The sequence below is a fragment of the Mus caroli genome, chromosome 10, assembly GCF_900094665.2.
Source record: "Mus caroli chromosome 10, CAROLI_EIJ_v1.1, whole genome shotgun sequence".
In the NCBI taxonomy this organism is placed as follows: domain Eukaryota; kingdom Metazoa; phylum Chordata; class Mammalia; order Rodentia; family Muridae; genus Mus; species Mus caroli.
In genome coordinates this window covers 100,587,230-100,607,376 of record NC_034579.1, presented here as the reverse complement: position 1 = coordinate 100,607,376, position 20,147 = coordinate 100,587,230, and the positions used below count along the sequence as shown (strand labels likewise).

The 20,147-nt window shown below is 37.5% G+C and overlaps 1 protein-coding gene across 1 annotated transcript in view; it reads left to right on the top strand.

Moving 5' to 3' along the window:
• The window catches only part of Ptprq (protein tyrosine phosphatase receptor type Q), a 198,954-nt gene that overhangs the window by 113,875 nt on the left and 64,932 nt on the right, over nucleotides 1–20,147 (top strand). The window contains exons 26-27 of the mRNA XM_021174928.1: nucleotides 2,683–3,006; nucleotides 19,290–19,411. Coding sequence (XP_021030587.1) covers nucleotides 2,683–3,006; nucleotides 19,290–19,411 — 446 coding nt within the window. The remainder of the gene's footprint in view (nucleotides 1–2,682; nucleotides 3,007–19,289; nucleotides 19,412–20,147) is intronic.

Here is a 20,147-nt window from a genome sequence, read left to right as displayed (position 1 = left end):
TTTAGTACCAATACTTAGACAGTAACGTACCTGAAGATGATTTAGTAAAAATTTAAGAATCAAATAAAAAAATTGCATTGGCTTTCAGTGACACATATTATGAATAATTCAAAACTTTAAGACATCCAGCATCTATGCTGTTCTACAGAACTCCACACTTGAATATCTGTCTGTCATTTCTCTTTTGTGCTGAGCATCTGAGAGGAATTTCAGGGTTACCCTACTAAAAAATAAAAGCTTGTTCTTGGGTCCCTAGACTCAGTCTAGTGGTCAGCTGTGAGTATCTGCATAGGGTTGAGCCTGTGGCCCCCAGTGGCAGAGTTAGGGGAAGGGTGAAAGGAGCTGAAGGGGTTTGCAACCCCAAAGGAAGAATAACAGTATCAAGTAACTGAGGCCTCAGAGCTCCCAGGGATTTGCTACATATATAGCAGAAGGCAGCCTCATCTAGCATCAGTGGGAGGGGAGGTGCTTGGTCCTGTGGAGGCTTGATGCCTGAGAGAAGGGGGATGCTGGAGGAGTGAGGGGGGAGTGAGTGGGTGGGTTGGGGAGTACCCTCTTAGAGGCAAAGGGGACAGGGAGGGGGTGGGGGATTCCTGGAGGTGAAACCTGGGAGAGAGATAACATTTGAAATGTAAACAAATGGGGTGAACCCTCATAGAAGCAGGAACAAGGGAGAGGATAAAGAGTTTAACTGGGGGTGGGGAGGATAACCGTTTGAAATGTAAATAAATAAAATAACCAATAAAACAAAGTAAAGTAAAAAAAATTTTAAAATGCTCCTTCTTTGATTCAAACATTTCTCCTTGCCCAGAGCTCCCATCTTTCGATTTGTTCTCATCTTTTAACTTGCTCAGTCGCAAGGCCTAGGAACATTCATTTCTCCTTCCTTTTCTCACACCTTTCAAATCTCTCATGATGTAATCCTGTCATCACATATTCGGGATCTGACACCTTCTGCTCTCATCTGAGTCCAGGCCACTGGTGCCTTTTGCATCCATCTTACAAAGTCTGTTCATTACTCCCCCCTTCCCCACCTTGTCTCCCCGTAGCCTATGTAGTGGTTAAGTGGAAACCAGCAGGAGCCTGACTTTCTTCTGATCATGTGAAAGCCACAACAATACTCTGCAATCATGCACACAATCTGACCTGCTGCTCTCAGAGTTTCCCTCCTGCTGGCCACTCCTTGCTCCTTGGTATTTTACAAAGAGAGGAAGCACCATCTCATCAGAGGCACTTTAATCAATGTTTCCTCCATCAGAGCTATTCCTTCTTGAAATGTTTTCACAGCTCCTTCTCTTCCCTTTATCAGGAACTTAATATCTTTTCATTTGATATGTTATTATCTATGACACCTTCTTTCATTCCTCCCTTACTTTTCCCTACATCAATGGTTGCCTTCCATTTTGCTTGTGCAAAATGTATGTGTGTGTGTGTGTGTGTGTGTGTGTGTGTGTGTGTGCGTGCATGAATGTGCACAGCTTGTGTCCCTTGTGCATGTGAAGACCAGGAGAGGGTGCCATGTCTCCTGGAACTGAATGCAAAGAAAGTAGTAAGCAACCCTGTGGGGTGCTGGGAAGAAAATCAGGGACTTCCATGGGTATATCAAGTTCTTTTAACCATGGGGTCTTCTCTCCAGCCCCCACCATATTAGTATCTTTATTGTAAATACCTTTCTTTAATGTAAATTGCACTGAGAAAAGATCTAAGTCTTGTTTATTAGTTTTGGCACCTGACGTATGATTCAAAGTAGTAAGTGATCTTTACATATTAATCAAATATTTTACTAATTTAACATATTTAGTAATGAGCAGGTTGCTTGAACATTTTTTAACTTTACTTTTAAGTTGAATAGTGTCATAATATTCATGAGCCATGCAATTTTGAAATATCATTATCAATCTTTTTATGTCCTCTTTATAAAGGTATTGAGGTTATACATGGGCAGGCACGCTTGAGAACAATTCCAGGTCTCCTCAACATATTGCTCTTTCATAGTTTCAACTATAATTTGCTCTTATTGCTTTCCAATAAATGTCCTTAAAATCATGATTCCCTCACAGGGGGTTTAGAGACTGATAGTTCCCAGTTAGGAAGCTAAAGGGTTGTAGGGCTCTTAGTAAAAACACACAGTTGTGACAATCTATTGCCACTTTACTCCATACATTAATGCCACTGTGTTTGATAACATTACAGAAAGCGTCAATACATGATATAAATCACATTCAATTAATTATATAAATTCATTAAGTAAACTTGTCTATTTAAAACAGTTTCTCATTAAAACTTACACTATAAAGAATGTGCTTATTGTTTTCTAGATACGTAAGTAAATAAATACATAATCTTTCTTAGGAACTGAACCATAAATATAAAATAGAGGCCATATCTAGGGAAATTCTAAGAATGATGTGAGCCTAGGATTGTCGTTGTATCAATAAAAATTTTCCATGCAAAGCCAGAGTACTTTTCTATAAACCATTTCAGAGTGGGTTGGGAAGTCGAGTTAGAAATGAAATTTAATCAAAATACTTGTCCTTTTCCTTTTTGAAATGATGGACCCCAAAGGATCAAGCTGAGATTTGGCTCAGTAACCATGAAGACAATGATCTCAGTGCTGTCATCACAAGACTTAACTCCATAGGTTGCATTGTAATGTCTGTAATTTTCCCCTTTACTTTTTAGTTCCCAGTGTTCCCACAAATACAGCTTTTTCTAATGTCCAGTCAACTAGTGTAACACTAACATGGATAAAACCTGATACTATCCTTGGATACTTCCAAAATTACAAGATAACCACTCAGCTTCGTGCTCAGAGGTGCAGAGAATGGGAACCTGAGGAATGTGTTGAACATCAGGAAGTTCAATACCTCTATGAAGCAAACCAAACAGAAGAAACTGTGCGTGGATTAAAGAAGTTTCGATGGTATAGATTCCAAGTGGCTGCTAGCACCAACGCTGGGTATGGCAATGCCTCCAACTGGATTTCCACACAAACGCTGCCTGGCCGTGAGTATTGTTCTGACATCTATTCATACTGCTTTCTGTTAGGCTATCTTCATGTCAGCCATTTCTATTTATTCCACTGTGTACAAAATTAGCAAAGGTGAAAATAAGTTAGTATGAAAATGAACTTATGCAATAACACCTGTATTTTTTACTTAAATAAAAATGAATGGAAATTTAAATTTCAGTGATTATGAGGGATTTTCTTTTTGTAACTCCAAGAACTCTGTCTACATCTTAGAGTCTTAGATAACAACAAAGAATTATGGGAACACTCTCTTGTGGAATACAATTAAGCTATATTGATAGATATACACTCCCCTCAATTGATGTACACACACACATTCACTTCACAGATATTGGCCTTTTTGTTTTTAAGTAGAATTTTCAAAATTATTTATTATGTTCAGCCCCACACAAACATACATAATATGGACACTGTCTTTATGATAACCCTAATGGATCTGGGCTTCGGGGGAAAATGAACACAAAGTGTCTGATACCTACCTTAAGATATGGAAACGTAAATATGAGAATACAGAGAAGCATAATCTCTCAGAAGAATTATATTTCAGGACTTTTATACTCAGGGAAAAGTTCTTAAAATGCTAATTTTAAATTGTTGGGTAGACATAAATATTGCTCCATGAACTTAAGTTTCATTTTTTGAATACCTGGCCATACTTAAGTAAATAATTTTTTTTTATTATTTATTGTGAATCCTATCTTCATAGAAATATGTAGATTTCTATGAAATATATGAAATGTATGATTTACAAGTCAAATTCTGAATGCCAGATTTACAGAGATGTTCTCTGAAAAGCCATCTTTGTCCCACTCCCAGCACTTTAGAGAAGATGTAGCTGCCTAAACCAACACTACTCAATGAAATTTGCCGTTTGTCTTAATTACTTTATACACAGTAACAAAATTCCTGATCAAAGCAACTTATGGAAGAAGTGACTTATTTTTGTTTATGGTTCCACAGAGATATACTCAATATCAGGGGGAAGCATGGTGGCAGACATTGGTGTCCACCAATAACTGGACATTGTAGTCTCAGTCATGAGGCAGAGCAGGAACTGGAAGTAGGCCAGGCTATAAAGCCTCAAGACTGGTCCTCCAATGATGTACTTCCCCCACCCCCGAAAACCTCCTTCTAACAAAGGTTCCACAACGTTCCTAAGTATCAGCTGCTGAACTGACATATTCAACCATGAACCTCTCAGGAACATTTTATATTAAAACACAACACCCTCTGGATACAGAATTTATAGTGTTATCTTCCTTCTTGATTTAGGCTCTTACTCAAAGATGCCTTTCAAATTAAAATGAAATTTTCCTGAAAGAATTTTGTTATTAGCAGGCAGGCAGGTAGACAGAAACACACACACACACACACACACACACACACACACACGAATTTTAGTAACAAGTAGATTCTGTTGCAGGCCTTTACAGATAATAGAATAAGCTTTTATCTAGAGTCTTTGTCCGAGCTCCTGAATGTATCTCTTGTTACAGTTCCCTGGTGTGCCTGGCGTCATTTTTTGTCATAGTGATTAACAAATGCTGTTTAGTGTAACTCTACACTTGACGTAGAATCCCCAAACTCAGCTTTCAGCACATTGCTTATCCAAGTCCTTTGGCTTCTGTTTCTGGAAGATTTTCCACTTTAAGTGTTTTATTTTTTTCCTGACCTTTCTGTCCATCCTTTCTTAGACTCTCTTGCTTATTTTTTTATGCTGTTTTATTAATTCTAAATGTTGTAATACCCAGAAATTCATACTTGTTTTTTTTTCTTTAATATAACATAGTTTCCAGAAGCTCTTAGCTTTGCCTTCTTCTGTCCTATGGCTTTAACTTACATATTGATTATCTTCAAACCTCTATTTAGAGTCCCAAAAGCTCCCAGGTTCTACAGATCAGTATATTTACATGACTGCTTGCATTAGGCCAGTACGTGTGATAAAGCTCTCCAAATAAGTATAATCAAAACACCAATCTCCCCATACTCTTCTTTCTTACCTTAGAATATACCATTATTGATTTGCTAGCAGAAAATGAAAATCCAGATAGTGTTCTTTTCTCCTGACAACTGTCTGTAATTAATTTCAACTAAGAGCATTAACTTGACTGACCTCTTGAGCTATGTGACCGACTATTTAATCTTAACACAGGCAACTTGTAACCACTCTTCCTTACCTTTCCCTCCCACTCACAGCACAGGATTTTTACTGCTAACGCTCCCTGCTCTTTTAGGATGAAATGCTATACTTTGCCTTTTGTAGCATGAACAGAAAGAAATACTTATATTAGGCTTTTGCCTAATGATTTGTGTATAGAATTATTTAGTACAACTCAACTAAAAGCAGCTGTGTAGATTTTTATAGCACCATATTACAGTGACTAAAAATTAGCTAGTTATTTTAAAACTATCACTTGTTGATTCATCCTATATCTTTATATTTCTAGGATGATTTCTAGTAACTATAGATACTGTATAGGCATTTCCCAACTAAATGAAAGTTGACTGAATAAACTATAAAGAAAAGGAATTATTTTCCCATGCAGGCCATAGTATGCCAGAGCTAAAACACCCACTCAAAAGATAATGAGAAACGTGGCAATAAATTAGATCCAGCTAACAATTAGTCAACAATAATACTTATTTTAAATTCTGTGATTTGAGAACAAATTGCTATTATTTTTTATTTAATTTTTTTGAGATTTTCATACATCAGCACGCTATTTACATCATTTCTACCTTTCCTTCTCTCTCCAACTCCTCGAGGGTCATGTCTGACTGCCTTTCAAATTCATGACCTCTCCTTCCATAATTATTTTTACATACACAGTACTAACACACACACACACACTGACTCTGTTTACTGTTATTACGTATATGTGTTCAGGGTTATCACTTGGGATTAGATATCCTATTAAAAAGCATATCTCTGGAGACAACTGATTCTTTCTCTTCAAGCAGCCGTTAATTGCCTAAAGCTCTTCATTTAGAGGTGACATCTAAAGAAATTTCCCTATCTTCGTTGGCATACCAACTGGTTGTCTTTATGGAAGTCCTTCTTAGGAAACCATAAGAAAAATTTTTTGGTATAGCTTTCCTATCATATCTGCAAGACTATTTCATGGAAGAATCTTGGTCCTCTGGTTCTTACAATCTATCCAAATGCTCTCATATGGTGTTCACTGATCCTTAGGTATAGGCTTGCATTATAAATTTAACTAAGTGAGGTGGATTACATATTCTTTGCATTTTGGCCAGTTGTGGCTCTTGTAGTAATCTCCATCTGCTGCAAAAAGAAACTTCTTGGCTGAGAGGAGAAGCAGATATAAGAAGAGGTATCCAGAATACTGTTAGAAATTCTTTTGGCTTAAAAAAAATGGCAAGAGTAGGTTTTCCTCTCAGGTCTCTGATTGCTCACAGTAAAACTGAAAGCATAAAGAAATTGACATATAGTTATAAAAGGTGAAGCTCTGAAGGTAAGGTGCTTCAGCTGAGAGCAGTAGGAAAACTCACCAATTATGTTTTGATAGAAAATGGGACATCCAACTCAAAAAATCAACTTAAAAACCCAGAAACTGTATGTTACTGGAAAGAGTACTACAACGATTCAAGTTGGCTGATACAAGATAGCTGAATGAGAGGAATAGTGGAAAATTAGCAGAGGATATGCATTATCTAAAGCAGCTAAGTTTCCTCTGGCCCAGCTTCTAGGTCCTCTGATGTTTGGTTAAAACAGCCAGGCTCAATCATGTTAAGTGAGGATGCTTAGGCTTTCACATACAGCTAATTTTTAGAACTTAATATATGTCATTTGGTTGTGAATCCCAAACATGTCATATCTGGCCTGGTCAGTGGCAACTTTGGGTTAGAATATGCCTATCTCTGACTGTCTTCTGCTATGAAGGGTTGCATCCTGCATCCTGTGAGCAACTTGCTCATAAAATGCCTGCTTCTACATGCTCACAGGGTCAGAAAGTAGACCTCCCAAATGTACTGAATCTCTCAGAGGCACTTAGGGGGTGCTGTAGAATTTATTTAATTAGAACAGAAAATATATCACATCGATTCGGAACATGAAAAATAGCACTAGAAAGTTGGATTCTTAACATTCCTTGTGCTTAAGAGTTTCTAGATGAATGCTATTATTCCTTATACCACTTATTGTCACTTCCTACCTGTTAAGACTTTATCACTATATTAAGTTTGCAGAACCATATCCAAAAAATAACATTCAGTTTGTGTATATGTATATGTATATGTATTTGTGTATATATATATATATATATAATATCACACATGTATATGACATATATAGTATAGAAAACAAAACCACACTACATGCATTATATATTTAGCACATATACATCTTTGTTACATGTATCATATATACATGAAATAACATTAAAAATAAAAAACATTAGAACAGTCAGATAAAAATCTTAAGGAATAGTTATATTTTAAGTAGTGAATTAAATAAAGTTTGGGAATAGACAATTTTTGTCTATTATTATTTATATACCAAAAGTTATATATGTGTATTTCAGCTTTGTGAAAATATATTATGTTCTTAGCACTCATAAAATCTATACCCTTTAAAATGAGGCATCCTTTGTGAATGGGAATAATATATATATTTTTGTTTTGTTTTGTTTTGTTTGAGACAGGGTTTCTCTGTATAGCCCTGGCTGTCCTGGAACTCACTCTGTAGACCAGGCTGACCTTGAACTCAGAAATCCACCTGCTTCTGCCTCCCAAGCGCTGGGATTAAAGGCGTGCGCCACCTTATTCTAAGGAATATGACAACTTTTGATCTAATAGAAGAAACAGTTTTAATGATTAATATATTTTAATTTCTGAATTACATATATGTACAGTAAAATAAAATTTATAAATTGTATAAAGCCAAGAAGAACTTGATTTTATTTTATATAAAAGACTAAAAGATGCTACATATATTATTGCATATGAATATTCATGTATAATTAATATATGTGTACAGGTACTACATGTATGTTTGCATAGTGAAATAATATTTAAAATGAAAAGGAATTTGAGGTAGACATAGTGGTACAAACCTTTAATCCCAGAACATGAGAAGCAAAAGCAGGTGGATTTCTTCTGTGAGTCTAAGATTAGCCTGTCTACATAGGAAACTCCAGGACAAGCAGTTATTCCCGAGACCCAGGAAACCAGAAAAAAAAACAAACAAACAATAAAAACAAATTAGAATGGCCAAACAAAAATCTCCTTTACAGTAGTAAAGTTTTCAGTACTTCAATAATACTTAGATTTCTGTATATCAAAAACTAATAAACATTTTATAAAAAAATAACCTGGATAAAAATAATTAACATTTTATATTATCTACAATTGGAAAGTGGTATGCTGTTTCATGACATAGCTTAAGACCAAGTATTTTGCTGCTTTATGGTATAACGTAGGACAAAATATTTAACTGAATTCAAGGAAAAGAAACCCCAAGTAACAATATAAAAATCAATGTTTCAAATGGGTGTGTGTTTTGTTCTAACTGTGGTAGCTAGTGCCTATGCACTTACTGATCCAACATCTCACTAACACTTGGAGGTCTGAGGAAAGAGTTAGTGCTTGGCAGTTAGTCTGAAATTAAATCATTCAGAATCTGAATAACAAAAAAATGTCAAAATGTCCATCGCAAGTGTAAAGCTTGTTCATATCATAAGAAAATGTTATTATTGAATCTCTCTGGGCTCATAAAGAAGAACAGGGCAGAAGCTCTCTGGAGCTGAGTTAGAATGCGAGTTGAGAGCTAAACTATCTTACTTTCTGAATGTGAATCTACAAATCTAAACCAGAATGAACCAGGGAAACCATACCCAGCCAATTCAAGCTAAGGTTTCTCTCTCTCTCTCCCTTCTACCTAGATCCCTAATCGAAGCAAACATGTTTTCTCCTTAAACCATCTCTACAGTAATAACATCTCTATTTCATCTTGTGTGTATATAAGCACAAAGCACACAATTACAAGGCAGAGATATTTAGCTTTAAACATTAGCTTGCAGTTTATTCTATCTGTCCCTTTTCTCCTCTTAATTATCCATATCCTAAATTTGAGTTGTGGAATGAGAGAATATAGCATACAAACATGTTAAATCTTCAATAGGCGTTCATTATATTAAGGAAATATTCAACGTTAAAGAAGTGTGGGTGTGAAATCAGTATGGATTGAAACGGGAATCGCATAATGTGTATCTCCTATAGACCACCAGGACAGAGAAACTGTAAGGACGGAAAATTCCTGGAGTAGCGCTTAGGTTGTGAAAACCACAGGATACCATACTCATGAGGAATTTTAACTACCCAAACATCTGTGAGGTTAAAACAATTCAACAAAACAGGCCTCATCAAAGAAGTTTCTAAGGAATGTAACTTAACAAACTCAGAAGAAGAGAAGACAAGGAGAGGGCGGAGCACACCTTAACGTGGTGGAAACCAATTGTGGATGGCGTGGCATGCATTTACTTTCCTGAAGTTAAGTTGTAAAATATACTTGCAAGCCATGCTATGGCAACACAAGGAGGAAGACACAATGCCCCACTACTAATCATTCCCTCCTTTTTGTTTCCTGCTTCAACATATTCAACAACTGCTTACCTAGTTGCTGCACACAGCAACCTAGGAATCTTTCTCAGTTCACAGTTTTGGCTAGCCTCATTCTCTGTGTGTCATTACAGAGACCAGTGGACTTTCTTGCTTAAATCTTTCTTGTCTTTGTATTTAAATTTCTTTAGTGAAGTCTCTAAGAACATTCTTCATATTCCTCTTCTAGATCAGTACAAAAGACACTTGGATGTCTGGCCTGTTTTCAAATTTTAACCACACCACTTCGATGCCAAAATAGTTTTGTTTGCCTATATGTAAAACCTATTTGCCTATCTGTAAAACGTATCTTTCAATAATTAAAGAACCATTCATGCTTTATGCCCCTTACTTTTATGCCTTCTCTCCTTCCCTCCCCCTCTCTGTAAACAAATCAAAACAACAACAAAAAAAAACCCAAAGAATAAGAAATCAAAACAAACAGATGCTTAAAAACAAAAGGCACATGAGTCTGTTTTGTACTTCCAGGAATAGGGCCTGCCCTGGAGTATACTTGGGATACCAGTAAGACTCCATTAGAGAAAACCGATTTTCCTTCTAGCAAGTATAAACTGTAAATAGCTTCTTGGTTAAGGGTGGGACTTTGTATAAACTACCCCCTTCCCCTTGCTGAGACGCTTTTGTGGTTTGAACATGTGCACGTGAACAAGACATGCATTCGCTCCCAGACTGAGTCCATGTGTGCATTGACCCTCTTGTGTCTAGACAGAACAGCATCCACCTCTGACTCATAAAATCTTTTGGTTTCCTCTGATCTTTGAGGTGAAGGGTTTGGTCTCACTTGGGACTGAGTCCCCGAGTCTCTCAATCTCTGCACACTGTCCACTTGTAGGTATGTGTTAACTCCTGTCTATGGCAAGAAAGTTCTCTAGTTAGAGTTGAGTGGTGCCCTGATCTATGTATATAGTATTATACTGCTAAGAATCATTTTATCACTATGATCCTTTGGCTGAATAATAGTGATTTTTCCTTTAGCACCCCTCACCTAAATAGTCTCAGGTTCTTTGCCACTTTAGCAGTGTCCCGCATGGGTTCCATCTTATGGACTGGGCCTTAAATAAAATGAAAACATGATTAGTTACTTCTAGAACTTTGAGAAATTGTTGCATCAGTATATCTTATGGGCTGGTCTGTGTTATAAGCTGCAGGGTTTATAGCTGGGTGAGATATTACTTTTCTTAGGATGGCTGGGTAACTGAAATGAAAGCTATATGTTCCCTTATTGTTCAGAACAACAATAGGAATCAGGATCTTAAGGCATGGTCTCATAATGTACTGACACAGCCGTAAAGACTGCAGACCTGTACACCCATGTACCCTGTTCATCTGTAGCATTGAGCCTGCAGTCTCCTACCTTTATGGGACTGGAAAAAACTTCTGGGTGAAGCAAAAATACCAGTAGACAAATAATGGCCTGTACACATGAAATTTTAGCACTTGAGGAGTAAAGGCAGGAGGTAATGAGTTTGACCTCAGTCTCCATGGATTTCAAAAGAAGCCTGAAATACACAAGGAGACATTTTCTCAAAACGGAAGGGGGTGGGGGAGAAAGGCGGCACAGTAACAGTATAGAAATGATCAAGAGTAGAATAATGCTAATTATTATTACAAAGAGCACCTGCAAAAATAATAATGGAAAAAAATATCAGCTAGGTTATAAAATTAATCTATTACAAAACATTCAAATATACTGTCAGAAAAAAAAGATCTTTACGGATTATTAATGTTTTCAGAATATAAATAAAAATATTTTGAGAAAATCTCATATGCATGAGCAAATTGCCCACCTGTCTCTACAACATTAAAAATAAAAGTGACATGAAATTATGAGAAATATGAAATTATGAGAAATATGAAATTATGAGAAAGATCTGAATATATTTATCCACATTTTAAACAAATAATCCAGGCATCTCCAATGAAAGAATGGGTCTTTTCTTAACACACATAGCCTTAAATTATACCTTGGAAGTGTTTTAAGCCCTTGTTTTTAAAATTTTCTTTGATGATATCCAAATGATTATATTACCCAAATTATGCCTGTGACTGATTGAAGCAAAAGAGCCGTGTTTATTTTAGCGCTCATGTTCTATTCTTCTTATGGTCTTATTTGAAGAGTTTGGCATTGCTGATCTATCTCTTTCCAAGACAGAATGAAATCGAGTACAATTCCTTATGCTTTCATGGAACATGAGACAGGAGGAAGCAATGATGTCAATAAGATTACTTCATAGTTTATCCGTACCTAAGATAGGTAGACTGTGATGTAGAGCACTCTTTGGAGTGACTGCTCAGAGGCGTGAATCCCTAAGAGGATCACTAACTCCCAGCTCCTGCACAGCTCTCACCCCAGCCTTCCCAGCAGTGTTCTCAATTCATTTAGTTTAAAGGGTGGCACCAGTGGCTATTTGCTTTAGGACTATCATTGGTTGTATAGATGGTGCTAGTCTAAAGCCAGTATTTTGCACAGTCATTTTGTAAATACGATACAATTCTAGAAAAAGATGTATTTTTCTAAATAACTAGTACAATACGGGAATTTTTTCATTCACCTGGCAAAGCTAGCATTAGAATGGGGTCAGTTTGTAGTTTGCATTCCTGTCACATCATTTGTTTTTGTTAACGGGTCTGAAATGATCACAGATAACCCTTTTAAGAATTAAATAAGGTAATTATATGATAAAGTCTAAAAGTGTGAGCATCCATTAATCACGCCTACTGCACTTATTCTATGGTGTGATTTGACAGATTCTTGGGTTCACAGTGCCCACTCTTCATGGTGCTGCCTCATTGGGAATAACTAGACAGCAGAATTAAGGTCTGGAAAATGGTGTGAAATATTCTCTATACTAACAGTGTTATCCTATTCTGACCAAGGAAATCCTGGGCTCAATGGAAAGACAATGAGTTATCCACATGGGACCACTGGAAAGAGGCATGTAGTGAGATATTCTTACTGTGCATTACATTGCAATAGTGTGCTATGCTTCTTTTGACACCTCAGATCCTTTAAAATGCAAAGAGTACACAGCCAGTTGGATTTTCTCTAGTCTCTAGAGCAGCAGTTCTCAACATTCCTCATACTGAGACCCCTCAATACAGTTCCGCACGTGGTGGTGACCCCCAATCATAAAATCATTTTATTGCTACCTTATAACTGTAATTTTACTGTTATGAAATTTAATGTAAATAGCTGATGTATAGGACATCTTATATATGACCCCCGTGGGTTTAAGACCACTGCTTTAGAGACACCTGAAGCACAAAGCTAATTCTTCCCTAACAATGTTAGAGGTTGTTAATACCTTTGCGACAGAAAAGCCATAGATCTTGTCACTTAGAGAGTGTGTGTGTTAGGATGATCCAGCATATCAGATTCTAAACTAGCACAAACTGCCTAGGAGACATTTTTAAATAAAGTTTAAGCTGAACTTGAGTGAAAATACACATATAGAAAATCTAAATTATATTGCACAGAGTTCCAGATTTTCTACCTTGTGAGCTGCTGTCACATCTTATTTTTATTTAATACCTATACTTTTAGGAAATTCATGCATACAGTGATAAACTTAAAACAACAATTGAGCACTTACTATAATGGTTTTAACATTGGTTGACGGCAACATGCTGTACAAGTCTTTGCATGAGACACAACAGATAGCTTGCTATCAAACACACCAAAACGTATTGGTTCTTAAGGTGGTTCAGGCTTGGGGGAAGTCAAACTTTTATACGGGCTAGGCAAAATGATGGTCTATCCAGACTCACCTTTCAGCTAACACACTTAGCATGGAGACACAGATGGATGGGAAAGATGACCCTGACCCACATAAGACCCGCATTCCTGTGCAAGGATAGAAGCATGACAATCAGGAAATGACGGTTGTTAGTTACAGAAAATGCATTATTGTGAAAACCAGGGGCAAAGTGCTTATGAGAGGAAGTGATTGGATTATGGGGGATGAGACTAAGGATAGATCATGCCTACTGAGTAAATTGCTGTGATTTATAAGACAAAGGCTATAGTGATATCTTGGCCCATTAGTGACTAGATTCATTTCACAAACAATCCTAAATCAGAATGTGACAGTTTACGGGGAGACGGACCATGTCTCCCAAGGATGCTTATAACTTACTGAGCTTTCAAACTGGTATCATTTGAGCTCTTCATAGCTTTACCATCCTTGGCTCCCTTTATTTTAGTGCTTAGCATTCCTAATGGTTATTTTGGATTTTTCTTTTTATGTGACTACAGTAATAGCTTATCACACACTGTAGTGGAAGAAGAAAATAATGCTGGCATACTTTATTAGATATTGTTGACATTTTGATAAATTCCATAAGAAAATTACCTAAAAGCCAGTGAGATATTTGAGTACTTATATAGTTTAAAAAATAATAAAGTAATTAAATTGACTGTGATCAGTGATTATAAAGACTGATCTTTCCATATTTTTTATATTTCTTTCAAATTTTTAATAAATTAAATAATTTTTTCATTTCTTCAGCATAATATACATTGTTATCAATAAATACTATACTCCATATATATACATTTATATGTATATACATTTAATTTCATTTAATGGCTTTAATTTAAGAATTTTAATCTTTTATAGCTCTAGTTTTTTTCACAGAAGTAGTTGACACAGGTTACTTTTGTATAAAGCAGACAATTTTGTCATGCAACTTACTGAAAAAGCAAGTGTAGTTTAAAGTGGTTATTTATAATTTGATTATAATAATGATTATTTCTTGAAACGATAAACCTATGAAAGAACAACAACTTTAGAGAGTTCAAGAAATGACATTTCAGCACAGATCTCCAGGGTGCTGGATAGATTGCTTTAAAAATATGCTTGATCAGTGTACAGCACATAAAGTATGTAGTTGCCTGGGTGGGCAGATGTGTCATGAGTGATTTCTGAATGCCATGTTTCTCTCTGCTCTGCTTGGGGTAGCTGCTACTCCCTGGAGAGTTCTTTGATTGCTTTCATTAAAGGAATGGCTTCAGGATTGACATTTTATAGTAAGAGATTAAAAAGTCAAAACCAGGCCTTTTGCTCCCTCCTGAACAGGTTCACAGATGTACTGGTGAGTCCAGGTCTTTCTTGGAGCAGGCTCTGGATCCATCTTTAGCTGAGACTTAAAGATGCACACTGTAGACCAAGAAGGTATAGATGTATTTTCTTGAAAATATTTCCAAAGTCAAACTAACACCAGTATATAAACAAACCCTAAATTATCATCTTTCAGTTAGAAAAGTTTGTAATAAATGCTTATAATGTCAGAGCAATAGTAAGGTGAAGACCTTGTCTGATGGGACACCTGTCTTATAGTGTCTCTCAGCAGCTCTGGGCTTGGACATACCATAGAGACAAATCATCTAGGTTTTAGAGATTATTCTTTTCTTTTGATCTAATTGTATCATGGGGTAAATAGGACTCAAAGCCTCCTCTCTCCATGAGTGGGATTAAGGTCCCTGTAAAAGACACCTCAGATACTAGCTTGTCCCTGTGCTGTCTAGAATATAAGGACATAACAGTTCAAGTATGAAGTAGGTATCAGGAGCCATAATCTATAGTGCCCTCGTCTACTTCATGATAATAATCTATGATGTTTGGATTTTTACCCAGGAGAGTCTCAAAAGATTCAAGTAATACCCTTGAAGACTCTGAATCTTCAGGCCCACATTTCCTCATTCACTTTCAATGTATAATCAGGGCATATTTTGCATTTCGATGCTATTATTAAAGTGCGTCACTATATTCATGGACTAAATTTTTCACCCAAAATTCACCATATGTCTCTTGCAGTTATGCCTAGGTTAAAAAGCTAATAAAGATTACATATTTGTTTATTCAGAATAGCTCTAGAGGATGAAAAGTGAAACAGGATGAAATGTTTGGTCATCTGTTGAGGGCTGCATTCCCTGGAGAGGAGAAATTTTACATCTTCACCAGATGGAAGGCTGAAGGGCAGAGTAATTGGATGCTCTGTGAAGTTTCTTGTATATGATCCTTAAACCCACTCATGATATGAGGATCTCTCATGACCTCACCTCATCTCTTAAATGCTATGCTTCTTAGTACCATAACTTGGTGATGTTTTGAAATCGAAATTTTAAAGGAGCACACTCAATAACATAGCAATGCCATATATACCTATCTGCTATTGAAATAGACTTGGGTCTCTTCAGAGCATGTTATTCACTTGCATCCCACACACCTGCCTTATTTTTTTTTAATATTTTTTATTACGTATTTTCCTCAATTACATTTCCAATGCTATCCAAAAAATCCCCCATACACCCCCCCACTTCCCGACCCACCCATTCCCACTTTTTGGCCCAAGCGTTCCCCTGTACTGGGCCATATAAAGTTTGCATGTCCAATGGGCCTCTCTTTCCAGTGATGGCCGACTAGGCCATCTTCTGATACATATGCAGCTAGAGTCGAGAGCTCTAGGGTACTGGTTACTTCATAATGTTGTTCCACCTACAGGGTTGCAGATCTCTTTAGCTCCTTGGGTACTTTCTCTAGCTCCTCCATTGGGGGCCCTGTGATCCATCCAATAGCTGACTGTGAGCATCCACTTCTGTGTTTGCTAGGCCCCGGCCTAGGCTCACAAGAGACAGCTATATCAGGGTCCTTTCAGCAAACTCTTGCTAGTGTATGCATTGGTGTCATCGTTTGGAGGCTGATTATGGGATGGATCCCTGGATATGGCAGTCTCTAGATGGTCCATCCTTTTGTCTCAGCTCTAAACTTTGTCTCTGTAACTCCTTCCATGGGTGATTGTTTCCAATTCTAAGAAGGGGCAAAGTACACACCTGCCTTATTGATGGTATCTCGGTGTATCAGGAAGTATCTAATTGTTTAAGTCATTGTCCCAGAGCCTGTGAAATCCAACATCACGGCACCAGCCAATTTTATTGTCTTCATAGTGGCTTGAGTTGATTCATATAAAGCATTTGCTTCTCCCTCAGAGACCCGAGTTTGCTGAACAAATGCTCCTCCCCTCAGTTGTACCATCCTGTTATTAAAAACATTGAACTCAAGTTCTTCGGTGTAGGGATAAAGTACTCTATAACTAGACCTCAAAGTTTCTCTTAGGGACTTATTTCTGCTATTTAATTTCATGAATACTGCTCTTCCTGTAGCAGTTCCATTTCCTGAATTGAGAGATTCTGCATCATTTCTGTACTGTACGGTTCCCTGGCAGACCAGCAGGCATTAAGGGATCATTTCCAGTGTAATATATCTGTAGCCTTTGCAGAGAAATCCTAACCAGCAGCACCTTGGTGTTGTGATATACACGAATGGAGAAGAACAGTAAATCATATTTAACATGCTGGCTAGTTTTATGTCAGCTTGATACAGGCTGAAGTCATCTGAGAGGATGAAATCTCAATTAAGAAGATGCCTCCATAAGTTATGACTGTAGAGCATTTTCTAAATTAATGATCGGTGCTGTCATCCTTGCGCCAGTGGTCCTGGGTTCTGTAAGAAATCAGGCAGAGTAAGCTTTGTGGAGCAATCCAGTAAGCAGCACCTCTCCATGGCCTTTACATCAGCTCCTTCCTCCAGGTCCCTGGCTTGTTTGAACTCCTGTCCTGACTTCCTACAATAACAAACAGCAATATCGAAGTGGAAGCCAAATAAGTTATTTCCTCCATAAGCTACTTTGGTCATGTATTTCAACACAGCGATAGAGACACTAAGACAGAAGTGGATGCTCACAGTCAGCTATTGGATGGAACACAGGGCCCTCAATGGAGGAGCTAGAGAAAGTACCCAAGAAGCTGAAGGGGTCTGCAACCCTATAAGTGGAACAACATTATGAACTAACCAGTACCCCTAGAGCTCGTGTCTCTAGCTGCATAAGTATCAAAAGATGGTCTAGTTGGCCATCATTGCAAAGAGAGGCCCCTTGGTCTTGCAAACTTTATATGCCTCAGTACAGGGGAACACCAGGGCCAAGAAGTGGGAGTGGGTGGGTAGGGGAGTGGAGGGTGGGGCATGGGGGACTTTTGGGATAGCATTGGAAATGTAAATGAGGAAAATACCCAATTAAAAAAATTAAAAAAAAAAAGAGAGAGAGAGCGAGGAGGAGCCAAGCAGCTCTGTTTATAGTGGGCTGGGCTACCTTGCTTTTGGCAGGTAGCTGTGGGTAGGAGCATACCTGGCTATTGTCAGGTAACTATGAGGGTGGAGTCTAAGCTAGAATGCCAGGAGCTTGTGGTGTTGTCTGTGTGACTTATAGTCACAGAATTATGGAGTTGGGAGCTCTGTGGTGTCAGGCATCACCTGTCTCTGATGGCTCACTGTTCTGTCCCTTGTAGTGTTTTCTAGTGGGGCTCCAGAGCAAGACAAGCCCAATCAAAATAAGCTGCCTTTCACGTCCCACATTGTTACTCTCTGTACTGGCTAGTTTTGTGTCAACTTGACACAGCTGGAGTTATCACAGAGAAAGGAGCTTCAGTTGAGGAAATGCCTCCATGAGGTCCAACTGTAAGGCATTTTCTCAATTAGTAATCAAGGGGAAAGGCCCCTTGTGGGTGGGACCATATCTGGGCTGGTAGTCTTGAGTTCTATAAGAGAGCAAGCTGAGCAAGCCAGGGGAAGCAAGCCAGTAGGGAACATCCCTCCATGGCTTCTGCATCAGCTCCTGCTTCTTGACCTGCTTGAGTTCCAGTCCTGACTTGCTTGGTGATGAACAGCAGTATGGAAGTGTAAGCTGAATAAACCCTTTCCTCCCCAACTTGCTTCTTGGTCATGATGTTTGTGCAGAAATAGAAACCCTGACTAAGACACTCTCCATAGATTAGAAATTATTTAAGGAAAGTGATGTCTCATGCTCATTTTATATCTTCTCAGAGTGGATATGATAGTACACGGTCAGTAATGATTGCTATTTTGGATTTAAACATTTAAATTGGAACAATTGACCCGAATCTCTGGGTCTGGCAGTAATGGTACATTCATCCCATGTCAAAGGCGTCTCAGTATTCTCCTCACCCTTCTGATTCAAAGTGAACACACTCAGGACTCATTTCAATGCATTTTCTAAATTAGGACGGGTCATGAATATAACAGAGGTCCATGTGTCTAGTAAAGACCAGAGTGACTGCATACCTGTATCTCATTCTACCCCTCAATGAAAACACAAAATGAATGCAGTTTGCATTCCCATGGTGAGATTTTAAACAATGTTAGCATTTTATAATAGTTACCATCTATGATTTTTGCCTCTTTCTATGGTTAACTGTCCCTGTAAGATTCTTCTTAAAGCAGCTGTGTCAAGTGATTTACTTTAAAATAAGACAGTTATTTAGGCAAATGATATAATTGTGATAATGCTTTATTTTACAAATGTTAGGTCAAATTTAAATATCATGTGTTATGATCTTAATTAATTAATTGGATGTGGAAGTCATTTGGGTATAGCAACTAGGTTTTTTTTTTTTTAATCCAGTCTTAAGATTAACTTTCAGTGCGTTTATGATCTGTAAATGAATGTAAAATTAATTCATGTGACTATCCATATTTCATGGTCCTTCCTTTTATACTGTATCGAGTACTAATGTGGCAGAGTAATTGATTTCTTATTGTTGTAGCTCCCGAAGGCCCTCCTGAAAATGTGCGCGTGGTTGCGACATCCCCCTTTGGTATCAATATCAGCTGGAATGAACCTGCCATCATAACTGGACCAACCTTCTACCTGATTGATGTCAAATCGGTAAAGCATGCCTTACCTACTCTGAAGTATAGCATAAATCACACTGTAAATCACAGTTCATGATTCCAGTTATTTACACAGACTCTAATTTTATAGCGTGATTCTTAGACCTTAGATAGATTGTTCAGCTTGGGCTGTTGACCATATCCTTACTAACTTCTGGACAACAGTATCCTTAATCCAGTGCTTGCTGCATTTATTCTAGGGCCAAAGATGACATGTATATTGGAAAGCTGATACATTTGATTAAAATTACAGTAGAAGAATCTTTTAGCATAGAATGAGAAAGAAGAGGCATCCAGGAAGAAGTAACCCAGATAAGGTCAAAAGATTCAAATTTCGAAAAATTTTCAGAGAGCGTGACGAGGAAATGAGAAGAGAAATATCAAAGAATAGTGATCTTTTCTTTCCTTTCCTTTCCTTTCCTTTCCTTTCCTTTCCTTTCCTTTCCTTTCCTTTCCTTTCCTTTCCTTTCCTTTCCTTCTTTCCTTTCCTTTTTGAACACTAATCCCATAGGATCACTACAAGTGAAACATTTCAATATATGAAAAGTGCTATAAATAATAAGATTGATCTTTCTCTGCTTGCTTTATTAGTACTCCCCACAAAAACTGAGAAGCCACTTTTCAGGAACCTTCTGATTTTAGACACTGTAAAATGTACACAGATCCTATATAAGGCAATCCTTGTAGTTCAGCAACTGCTAAGGATGGTTCTGTTGAAGAAATTTATATGT